Below are 12,094 nucleotides of genomic sequence, written 5' to 3' on the forward strand. Positions count from 1 at the left end.
CATCTGACAACTCCCATCCAACACTTTTTGGCCATGTTATCCTCTCTTCTGGCTCAGAGACTAGAAACCCCAGCTGTTTGGAAAAGAACCCTCACATCCATATTAAAATTTTATGTTTAAGATTCAGAGCTTTAGTGCAAGGAAGTCCTGTTTCATGGGAAAGTAATGAGAATTTGGGGTTAGGGCTTTAATGGTACTTGCTCTGATTTCATAGTTTATGATACCACCAAAACCCCTCGACAGAACTTAACTGCTGTAGATGCCATGGGTATTTTCCCTGTTATCTTTCATTCAGTCAGTTTTTGTTGAAACTTTAATAAATGTCATTCTTTTGGTCTTAGTGATCCAAGGCAGCAGTGTCTGGCTCCTGTACAAGTTTCCTCTTACTCAATCCCAAGCCAAACCCTTGCTCCCAGGAATATCCTGGTGCAGTTTTTGGCTTTCGGGGGCCCCTGTGGAGAAGTCGGGGAGAAGGAACATGGACGAGCTCATCATTTTCCTTTCCACCTAGCCCATCAGACTCTCCTTCTTCCCAAGGTTGCAGCCTCCAGAAAACCTTGCTTTGGTGCTTTCCATTCTCCTGAAACCCTCTGTAAGGAGCCTTATGTCAGAGGCAGTAAATTGAAGATAAACGATTAAAAAAAAAATCAGCTCAAATTTATTTCAAGAAAAGTCGCTATATATTTTCAGTTGTTATAATTTGACAGTTAACAGTGAGCTTGCTAGTTCTTCAGACTCCTTCTGGTTGTGAGTGTTCTAGGACAGCTATTACGGGGTCGGGGCAGGGAGGGAGGATATTGCTTTGTTCCAAGGCTCTGCACTTGAGTGTGTTAAATCACCCATTTCGAGGACAGAAGGGATTGTTCTCTCTTGGTACCAGTGAAGCCCTTCACTCTGTTATCTGCAAGTTGGCCCCAGAGCAAAAGTGATTATAGTAGTGTAGTTTTTGTACAGCACTCTATTGTTGCATTCCTATTTCCTCTTCCAACAAGGTCCAAACGTGCTTCTGGAATGTTCACACTTTTTCCGTGAACATAGGATGTGTGCGTGTGAGCACATGAGCCTCAGAGCCATGTCATCCAATGGGAAGTGCTGCTAGGGCCACTGTGGTATTTTCAGTATGAGGCAGAGTGCAGGACATTCTGACTCTTGTGCTTTCTGAGTGTCTCACCGCATAACGTGGACGAGAAAGATAACCAAGCAGGACCAGAAACAGTTATCAGGCATGGGCATCAAATAGAACAAGTGTGGGCAGAAATGAGAGGGGCCGGACAAAGAAGTGCCGAGGCATTTATCGTGTGCTCTGTGTAGTTAGTCCCTTGGGCCAGGCTCTGGGGACTAGAGGTGGGGCTGAGGGTGAGGAGAAAGAAGGAAGGACAGGTGGAAACATGAGCCCATAAAATACATGATCTGAATTTCCTCCTCCAAAAGGATGCTGGGGGATGTGAGACCCAGCTTCTAGTTCTCTCTCCCACTAACTAGCTGGGTTACCTTGGGTCAACCACTTAAACTTTTTGGAATTGTTTCTCCTGCTTTATGTGCACCCAATAGAAAGGTTCCCTCTTCCCCTAAAATGAATCATTTGAAATGAAGGAGGCGGCCTTCCTATACCAGGAGCGTGTCAATTCCCTAATTGCTAATAAAAAGGGTCCATAGCTTTCAGCATATTCTCAAAGAGGCCCCGAAAGGATGTGAACGTTGTGCTTGGATAATCTTGAAGCCTTCTCCTAAATGCAGAAGTCTGGGGTCTGCTAACTGGGTCCATGGCCTCCACTGTCTTGTACCCCGGACTTTAGTCCTGTGTGTGCCTGCTTTCTGCCAGCTCTGGGGCTTCCGTGTTCTGAAATCAGAGTACTGTGTTGACACAAACACAACACCGACTGTAATTTTGACCATCTGAGCACTAAGCCAAATGACCTTGAGATGTTGACGGGGAAACTAGTCTGGAGAAATTTACTTTTCTGTCTTTTTTTTTTTTTTTAAGCCCGGGGAAAAACCTAATTTTGGGTTCTCCTAATAGTCTGTAGTTCTACATACAAAAACTTGAGTCATCTTCCTTGTGAAGTAGCCAAACAGCAGCTTTGCCTCTGTGTTACCTGAGATTCTATACAGGTAGGGTGACTATGTGGGCCATCCCCTGAAACAGGGGCTGGTCACTTTTTCCGTAAGGGGCCAGATAATAAGATTTTAGGCTTTGCAGGCCAAACAGTCTCTATCGCAACTATGGCGCTCTGGTGTTGAGAGAGCAGCCGTAGACAATACACAAATTAACAGATGTGGCTGTGTTCCCATAAAACCCTATTTATAGAAATAGGCAGCAGGGTGGATTTGGCCTGTGGGCCATAGCTTGCCGACCCCTGTTCTAAATAAAGCAGGACACTTGGGAGAGTGGAAGGAGGAACCTTTAATTATTGTGCCAGGAAGACCAGTTTTATACTGGGAGGGTCGGATCCGTCAGCGTTTTCAGCACTCTGACACGTGTGAGGGAGACGGGAACGAGGGTCAGCTTGCTCCCCTGTCCTCACAGAGCTGCGGGGGAAGGACCTGCTGGGAAAACCAAGCAGCCCCCATAAGGGATCCTCGGGCTGCTGCCAGGGCATGGTGGGCTTGGAGTGGCTTACCTGAGGCGTGTCCCTCTCTTTCACCCCTGTAGCACCTGCAGCAGCACGAGAGCGGCGTGGAGGGCGAGAGCTGCTACTACCACTGCGTCCTGTGCAACTACTCCACCAAGGCAAAGCTCAACCTCATCCAGCACGTGCGCTCCATGAAGCATCAGCGCAGCGAGAGCCTGCGCAAGCTGCAGCGGCTGCAGAAGGGCCTTCCGGAGGAGGATGAAGACCTGGGGCAGATCTTCACCATCCGTAGGTGCCCCTCCACCGACCCCGGTGAGTGGTCTCGTGGGCACGGGCGGCCCGCGGCCGCCCGGGCAGTGGCCTCCCGAGGGCTTCGGCTCGGTGCAGCTGGCCGTCACGTCCATGACTAGCCTCACAGCTGACCATTGTGTTCTGAAGGGACACGCAGGGATTGTTGCTTTTCCCATTTTTTAAAGGAACTTAGCACCACACTTTTCTTCAGGTGTCACAAGCCACTGCCCAGGGAGCAAAAGCCAACAGACCGTGTTTTGTCCCCTCTCCCCACATTCTTCTGGAGCGCGCTCTAGATTCAGTTTTTTGGTTCAGATTGACATAAAGCAAACGCTAAGCTGTGTCTTGCTCAGTATTGAGAATGGGCGGTGTGGGACCTCGAGTCTGGTCGGTAAGAATGAACTTCAAAGAAGATCGGAACATGTGTTTGCTATAAACGTTGCGACTGTATTTGAGAGCGAGCGACCCAGTTGTTCCTGGCCCAGTGCTGGCTGTTACTTCACAAAGAGGGTGGAGACCTTCCAGGGGAGCTCACCCCGCGCTTCCGCCTCCCACCCTGTCCCCTCACCCGCCGTCCCCTTCTCCTTCCTTCCCCGTGTGACTCTCACTCCCACTGGGACCTCGCTCAGTAGAATCTCCCCTCTCTCTTATCTTTTTAGCCTTCCAGTCCCTTTCTCTCTGGTCGGGAGCACAGGACAGTCACCTGTCTCTTTAAAAACCATTTATGGTTAAAGCCCTCCCTTAATCCTGTGTCCCACTCTCTCTCTCCAACAGCATCTTCAGATTCTTGAAAGAGCACTCTGTGTTGGTCCATCTCCTGTTCACACGTCAGCCTATCATAGCCCGTTTCCTCCCGTCATCAAACCATCCTTGAGAAGGTCACGGCTGACTTCGGATTTTCCGAGCCCAGTGGCTACGTGCTGAGCCTTTTTCTTTCTGTGGTCTTTGAAATAGCTGCCCATTCCCTTCTGGAAGCGCCCCTCCCTGGACGTGTTTCTCTCCTGTCCTCCTGTTGCTCTGGACTGTCCTCCACGCCACCCCCCACGCCACGCCCCTGCCCCACACCCCGGCTCGTGGCCCTCAGGCTGCCCTACGTGCCGTCATCACCTGGGCACTAGGCCTGGCCCTTGGCTCCCAGCCTCTTGAAACTTTGTCTCCTGGTGTTGGCACGTGTGCGCTTCAGACAGCTTCCTGGACCTCTCACGGGCGCCACCTCATACACGCTGGGCTCACAACTTCCCCTTCCTCTTTCTCTTTCCGATGGCATGCTGTCGAATGACCTAGCCGGGCTGCAGACTCAGGCCTTCTGGTCTCTCCATCGCCTGCCGCATCCTCTCGGCCTCTCACGTGTCGTGGCCATGTGGGGACTTTAATCCTAATATTATCATTCACGTTTTTATGAAGTTTTTAAAGGCAAAAAGTTATATAAATCTTACTGTGAAAAATGGCATAGCCCCCGCCAGTCCCGTTCCCCAGAGCACCGCCTTTCAAGTTTAATTGTTCCTTTTGTTACTTATTTCCATATTTCTTAACGAGCTTCTACTACTATTTCTTGATTAAAAAAATTTCTTTTTGGTAAGTTGTACACATTATCTATTGGCTTTCTACTCCAGAAGATGGGGATTTTACTGGTATGCCATTGTGCAAGCTCACACACTCATACCACTCACACACATACCCTCCCGTAATCCATACACACTCTCTCATACACATACACACACAGACACGGTACCCACACACCCCAGCGCCCTACACACTCAATCTTCCCCTCCCTTCATCTTCCATTATGATTAAATAATAATTTGGGGGCATATTAATATTCAGTGTTTTCATTACTCTGACTCTATAAATATTAATCACAGCTGAGCCATGTCGAGTTTTATAATTTCATTTACCTTCTTGTACAACTTTTTTGTTTTCCCTGGTTTTCTAGGTACCTACGATTAATTCATGGCTGACCCTCTGCCAGCGTAGACATTTTCTCATCTCCGAAGGCTCTGCTGTATCAGTGTCTCTGTTAGCTTCATTTCCTCCTGGAGACATCCCTCCCGAGCCCTTATGGACCCCTCTGCCCATGGCTCTTGTCTCCGTCACCTGGCTGTAGCTTTGCTCCCTTTTTCCATATAAACGAAACCGGATCCTTCAGTGGTGGGATATACCAAAATTGGAGAATGCTTCCCCCCTGCTAGAGTAGGATTATCACAGAGGAGGGGCCAGTCCTCCCGGCAGTCAGCCTGAAATGTTGCTTCGGGAAAGTACTGTGTGGGTACCAGGATGATTTTTGTCACCTCCAGGTCGCTGCAAGACTGACTGTGCCTTCCCATGTGTATGGTAAATGCCCCTTTGGGTTAAAGTTCAGTCTTAATCTCTGGGGCTTGTGCTTCGTGTCTGACCCCATGGCTCTGCATGTGAGCCAGGGACGGGGCCCAGCACCCACAGATATGCCAGTGCCATCTGGCTGTGGGAATCCCTGCTCCCCACTGGGGCATTTTGGCCTGTTTGAGCCTGCCATTCCCCATTATTCTGCTATTAAGTCATTTCACAGGATTCTCCTTCCTCTGCCAATATACTCAGACCTGTTTATTTCAGGGTTTAAAAATTTTTTTTTTGCGAGCTCTGCACACATCATTGTTTCAATCTTCCGCTAAAAGCTGGTCCCTTTCGCCCCTCAATTCTTTCTTTCACTCTGCTCAGAATTCCCTTTTTATTAATGAGGTGCCCCAAACTAAATAGTGTACAGCTGCCATTTCACCCGGGGTCTATGGACTGGAACAAACAGTTCCCTGTTTTATAATGTAATACTTCTATTTATGCAGTCGCTCTGGAATTGCTTTCTTACACCATTGCCTTCTGGGTTTCTCTCATTTAATGCGTATTAGGGTTTTTTTTTTTCCTCCTCCCGAAGTGTATGAGCAACTTTAGTCTAGATGATAGACTTCCTTTCTGTATTTCAAAATCCTTTTGTATTGTCTTTGGCCTGGAGTCATGTTTTTGCTCTCCACCCACCTCCCTCCCAACCCTGCGCCCCTCCCACTCATACGCGCTCTAGCTACGTTTATTTATACTCTTTACTAATGACAAAAGGGACAAATTATTAGACAGTACTCATATTGGCATTAACAGTAACTCGGTTCCGTTTTAGAAACTCATTTAAGATAACTCATCTTATATATTTTAATATATCCTTTTCCCTCCCGCCGGGAATTGACTGTTAAAAACTTCTTGGAAGAACGTCTTCAAGAAAAGGGACATTGTGGGCCTAGTAGAGTTAAGACATTGAAAGTCATCAGCTTCAAGTTTTGTAAACACAGACTTTATAAAATACAGGCATACCTCGTTTCACTGTGCTCCACATGCTTCGTTCTTTTACAAATAGAAGGTTTGTGGCTGCCCTGCATGGAGCAAGTCTGTGGGCCCCATTCTTCCAACAGCATTTGCTCACTTTGTGTCTCTGTGTCACGTTCTGGTAATTCTCGTAATATTTTAAACCCTCCACCAGCAAAAAATATTACAACCCCCTGAAGGCTCAGAGGATGGTTAACATTTTCTAGCAATAAAGTATTTTTTAATTAAGGTGTGTACATTTTTTAGACATAATGCTGTTGAACACTTACTAGACTACAGTATAGTGTAAATGTAACTTTTATGCACCCTGAGAAACCACAAAATTCGTGTGATTCGCTTTATTGTAATACTCGATTTATCGCAATGCTCTGGAGCCGAACCTGCAGTATCTCTGAGGTATGCCTGTATTCCCAGTTTTCTCCTCTGGAACGTAAGGATTGGGTCACTGATCTTCAGCTGGAGACATCATTCATGTAGCATAAGGCGGCCTCAGGGAATCTTTGGGCACCTGTCAGGAGCCCTGCCTGTTCTGGCTCTAAGCCGTGTCTAAACCGTGGCGCTGTCTCGGGTTTTCGTTCCTGGTATTCTGTCATCATCTGGTTAAATGATGGTGTTCTCTCTCCTTTCCTTCCTTTTCTTTCCTCCTGTCTTGTCCACATACCAGAAAGTTTTACACAAAAGCCATCAGAAATAACTTCCTTTCCTTCTCTGAGTCCAGGACCTCAGACCCCAGTCTCCTGTCGCCTTCTGCAGGTGGCAGGGCTTCCCTTGCTGAGGCTGATGGAGTGGACTCTACCATGGATTCTTCCCAGTGGGTGACAGAAATATCACTTCTTCAAATCTTACTTGTTAACTTAAGCCCACGTGTTTTCCAATCAGTCAGGCTTACCACGTAGCCTGCCAGCCCACATGGAAGTGTAGAGAAGGAGAAATTGTGAAGGTCTCCTCTGCGCTTCAGAACTTTGTGGCAGTGGCCAGGACTTACACCCACCATGGGCCCTCTAACCCCTTGAGAGGCCTCATGACCAGACGTAAAGCATCTAGGTCCTGCCCTGCTGCACCAAAGGACTGAGTCTTGGTTGCTGACCATGTGCTAATAAGAAGTCCACCCTCCCTTACATGGTCCTGCTTGTGGGCAAGCTTCACCCTTACATCAGTGGGCAGGCTGAGTCCTGTATTATATTGTCTTCAACCGAGTGTGATGGGCTTCGTCCATGCTACAAACATACATGCGCGCACGCACGCGTGCGCGCACACACACACACACACACGCACACACACACACGGCCTTCCCACTTAAAAAAGCATGTCTTGGAATTATACATCTCAGAGAAAAGAAAGTGACCAAACTAGATGAGGTTCACTGCATCCCCACATTTTTTGTGTGTGACCTGGTCTTTCAGTTTGTGGCTTGAGTGTATTTTCTGCAAGAGCAAGTGTTCTCCTGACTTCGTTGGGATTTAGCCTTTCTGTTTCATCCCCACACACAGACAAAGGAAGAGAAAGCCTGTTGTTGTGGCCACACCCTGGGTTATATCTCCCAGTTGCTGGCTTCGGCTGTTTGCTTCCCCTTAGTTGACCAGAAGCTCTTGAAAGATGGAAAGCTCTCGTAGGTGGATCGTGTGTAGGATCAGCTTCCCTGTTTGCTTATTAAAAAGGCATTTCTGGCTCCCGGGTGAAACTGTAGTTAATTTCACTCTATCAGTGCCCTGGGCTTCCAGAAGACAAGAGGTGCTTTGTGTTTCTGTCCTCAGCCTTCCTCTCCTTTTCCTCCTCCTGTTTCTCTTACCCTCGCCTTAACTACTTCTTTCACGGAGACGTCAACCTCCGAACATTGCACAGAAGTAATTTAATGATTCTTCATTGAGCACCTATTATGCGCGAGACTTTGAGTTGGGGGCACAGCTGCTGCTCTCCTCTCAGCTCTTGGTGTGGGTACACTGCATAATATGCCCGCCCAGGCATCCGGGGCAACTGGACGGTGGCTCAGTTTACAGAGGGCGCGCTCATTCAGAGTTTAGGGGAGTATTTTGCTTGGAGCGGAAGACGGCGGCCTCCTTCACTGACACATCTTTGGCGCTCAAGGTAGTGAATTCCTGGGGTCAGGGAGGCAGACACAGCTGGCCAAGTGATGATGTGGTTTTGGTGACAACCTTTACTGGAACACTCACCGGCTTCACTTGATGGGTTATTTTTTTGAACCAACTTCCAGGGAGTTCTGCTTAACTCATACAGTTTAAGAGAATAAGAAAATGTCCTGTTTTCCACTTTCTCATTTGTTTTTGTTTTGATTTTTCAAAATTGGCATAAGGCTGCCCTCTGAATATGAAGTGCATTTTTTTTTTTTGTAAATGGCTAAATTATATGCAATTTCAGTGTCATTTTTCTTATAGCACTAAAATATGTTGTGGCCAGTTCTGAAGCACTGTTTTCATAAAACCAGCACAGTTATGCTCTTTCCTTTTTCCTTTTGACTATGTGTCTTGTCCATGGGGTTTGGGAAAAAGTAGGATAAAGTATTTCTAACTAGAAAAGTTAAATGTAAAAAGAATGTCAGAACAAATTGGGGTGACTGGAAATTTAAGCACTCATGGAGGAGTAGAGAAAATATGACTTTATCTGTTTTAAATCCACTCCCTGATGAAGGACTATTGGGATAGGATTGTGAATTTCAGTGTGCTTTTTTAGATAAAGGGACATCATTATGTATCGACATGAGAAGAGAATATAATATTGTTAAATGAAAAATGGAGTTTACAGAATAGGGTATAGTTTGACTCTAATTTTTTTTAAAGCTTTTGAACTAACCATTCTAAGCATAGTTTGTAATTGGCATATCTGGCTGTTTCATGGGTGGGATCTAATAGAGTGTCAGGCACATGGCAAGAGCTCAGATAGTGGTGGAGCTCATTGACAGAGCTATTAGCAAAATTGCTCACAAGAAACCAAGGGGTGAACCTTGGTTGTCTTTTGTTCATGGAGATAGTTTTCCGTTTGCCGACATAAAGTATACGTCGTTTGATTACTGGCTGATTTGCTTGCATTTTGCATCTACATGAAGAGCACAGGAGTACTTCTTAGGGTGTATACTGCCTTGTTTTTTTGTTGGAACAGAGTTCCTGATTTGCCTTAATTAGTCCTCTAACAATCTACAAAGGTCAGCGCCAATTGCCTGTTCATCTACATTTGTAATTGTGATGGCTTCAGATTACACATTCCTTGTTTTAGTCCTTCCTCTACGTATATGCTAGTGTGTCCTCCCCTCCTCCCACACGTGTGTGCATGCCTAGGCGTCCATGTGTGTGCATGCCTAGGCGTGCATGTGCACACACACACACGGGCACCCACACCCCAGGACAGTGTAGAAGCTAAGGATCTGTCTCTCCATACGAAACAGCTTTGTAGTGATGGCACTGTCTTCCTGAAACGCCAGAGTCTGTTATGAAGAGGCATCTTGGAGAGGCTGTTGCTTCTAAGCTAGGAATATAATGAAGCCAGAGTCAGGGAAATGACGTGGATACCAGGCAAGAAGTCCAAGAGCCGTTATCTAGGAGCTTTCTTGAACTGGGTAATTAAGGACAATTAAGGTTTTCTGCTTGCTCTCTGCAAAGTGTGCTAATGATCTGGTGTGTTGGAAGGTGGACATGTGCGGGGTGCTGGTTCACTGCTGTCCCATGCTCCTGGTCTGGAGGGGTCCCTCTGGAGAGGATGTGACATCACCAGGATAGTCCTTGGGCAGTGGGTCCAGGGTCTACGACCTCCCACCTACTCTGTTTCCCTTCTGTCTTCTCCAGAAGAGACGAGCGTCTGCACCAAGGCATTCCACCTTTTAGAAATTATCTGAGATCTGGCTGCAGTAGCCTGAGTTGCAATGATTATCATTTATTCGCCCTTTGATACTCTGGGTCCACCATTTACTAGTTGCTTTATTTTCATGGGAGGTTCAAAGCTGTCGAGGATTTTTGGTTTTATTTCAGTATATAGCCCTGGAGCATACATTGCCTATATGTTGGGCTGTATGTATGGCTAGACATTGCCTGCCCGGTTAGCCCTGTCCTCAGCTGGGGGCTCTAGTTGTCTTGCATGCTGTCCCCTTGGGTAGGTAGTGGTGTGTGCCCTTATCGCCACCCTGCGCTGTCCACTCTGAGAGGTAGCGACGCTGTGGCTGCTCCCTTCCAGGGAGGGTGATACCAAGGGGCACAGCAAAAAGATAAAAGAAAAAAAGGCGCCTGCTGATGGTAACTGGAATTAGGAGAGACTGGGGGTCCTTTTGGAGGGGGGATATTGAGGGTGAGCATTAGGGGTCTCCCGTTTAGGGCTGTGAGCATGTCAGAGAGCCCAGAAACACAGGGATCCCCAAGGGAGACAGAGAATGTCATGACACACCAAGTATCACTTCAGTGAAACTTTTCTGCCAAGTCACCTTTGAAAGGGGTATCCAAGGAGCTTGAAAGTTTGCATCTTGACAGATGAACATGGGTAGCTAGCCAGTGAGTCGGTGTTTGCGCTGGGCTGGGGTTAGGGCTGTGCACCTGGATTTCATGTGGGTTGGGGATGGCGGTAGCAGGATGGGGCGGTCATCATCTACTGTCGTCCGCCACGTGGGCAGAGCCTCATCCCAGCACTTCACGCCTCCCCTGTTGCCCAAATGTAATTTTTCAAGAGAAAGGAAGATTTGTGCTCGTTTTGCCTTTAGGAATGTCTAAAGAATCCATTTCTTGGGCTAGTTATATTAAACTTGTTCCTGACCTTGGCAGGGGGCCAGGGAAATAGAACATGCGTCTGTCTCTTTGCTTACAGAAATAGCTCAAAGCCGCCTTCTCAGAGTTACAGATGTTAAGGAAGAAGCCCCTTCAAACTGTGACCCAATTAGGAGAATTATAATAGTCCCACATGATTTTTTCAAACATTGACTAGCAGTGGAAAGCTTTCTGGCCTCCCAAATCAGAATAAGTGCTGTCCGGAGCCCCCTGGTCGTTGGGTTTCTAGATCCCTTGAGAGCAGCAAGGAAGCTTCTCCAGATTCTCTGTCTGCCCGTTCTGCACGGCAGCCACAAGCCCCCTGTGGCTATTTAAGTTTAAATTAATTAAGGTTAAATAAAAATTTAAAATTCAGTCTCTCTTGTCATACTAGCCAAATTTCAAGTGCTTCTTAGTCACATGTGGTTCATGGCTACCTTGGTGGACAGAACAGATTTCTAGAACAGTTCAGAAGGTTCTGACGGACAGCGCTGGCCGGCTGTGAGGGCGCATGACACACTTACCCTGGCTTTGGGTTCCTCACTGGGATCCTGCAGGCCCAGGCTGGGTTTGGGCTGCACTTTCCATAAAACTCTTTGGCTTCCGTTTTAAAGAATATGGTGCCTACCTGCCACCTGCTTTCTGCCGGGCTGCGTAGGGTGTGTTCTTTATTGCTTTCCCATCTCTCTTTTTGCTTTTTTTTCCCCCTCAGTTTTTCTCAGTGTGGGAGAAATATGTTTTCAAATAGGCTTTTACTTTGGGTTTTGCCACTTTAGCCTAATCCATTAGCAGTTCTGAGGGAGTTGGGAAGGACTTTGTAAAGATGTATCCTTCAGAGTGGTTGTTAAAGGGCTTTGTATAGTTTTTTTTTATAGTTTTATACCTCAAGACTATATCTTGAGACCTTTTGTGTGTTTGTTAATAAAAAGAGCTATTTATTGCTTTTGAAAGATCCTTGACTTCTGCTCTAATTAGAATATTAAAAATTGGACAGTATGTGATTTTTCTTGGAACAGGCCTGTCTGTTGTTTTAACTCAGTTTTATCCAGATCTGTTGCCCTCTCATGAAGACACAAAAAGAATCTATGTGCTTTGCTCTCACCATTTTCCTTGGGTTAAAATCCTCTGCTTAGGACAGAGTTTGTC

General features: G+C 46.8%; 1 protein-coding gene across 3 annotated transcripts in view; it reads left to right on the forward strand.

Annotated features, from left to right (window-relative positions):
- The window catches only part of ZFHX3 (zinc finger homeobox 3), a 255,767-nt gene that overhangs the window by 148,472 nt on the left and 95,201 nt on the right, over window positions 1-12,094 (forward strand). For all 3 annotated transcript variants that reach the window (XM_089903269.1, XM_089903270.1, XM_022583310.3), the window contains exon 4: window positions 2,654-2,885. In XM_089903269.1, the coding sequence (XP_089759395.1) occupies window positions 2,654-2,885 (232 nt within the window). The remainder of the gene's footprint in view (window positions 1-2,653; window positions 2,886-12,094) is intronic.

This window comes from Delphinapterus leucas, chromosome 20 (genome assembly GCF_059928025.1).
Source record: "Delphinapterus leucas isolate spDelLeu-1000000601 "Yukka" chromosome 20, BTC_Dleu_Yukka2, whole genome shotgun sequence".
NCBI classification, from domain to species: Eukaryota; Metazoa; Chordata; class Mammalia; order Artiodactyla; family Monodontidae; genus Delphinapterus; species Delphinapterus leucas.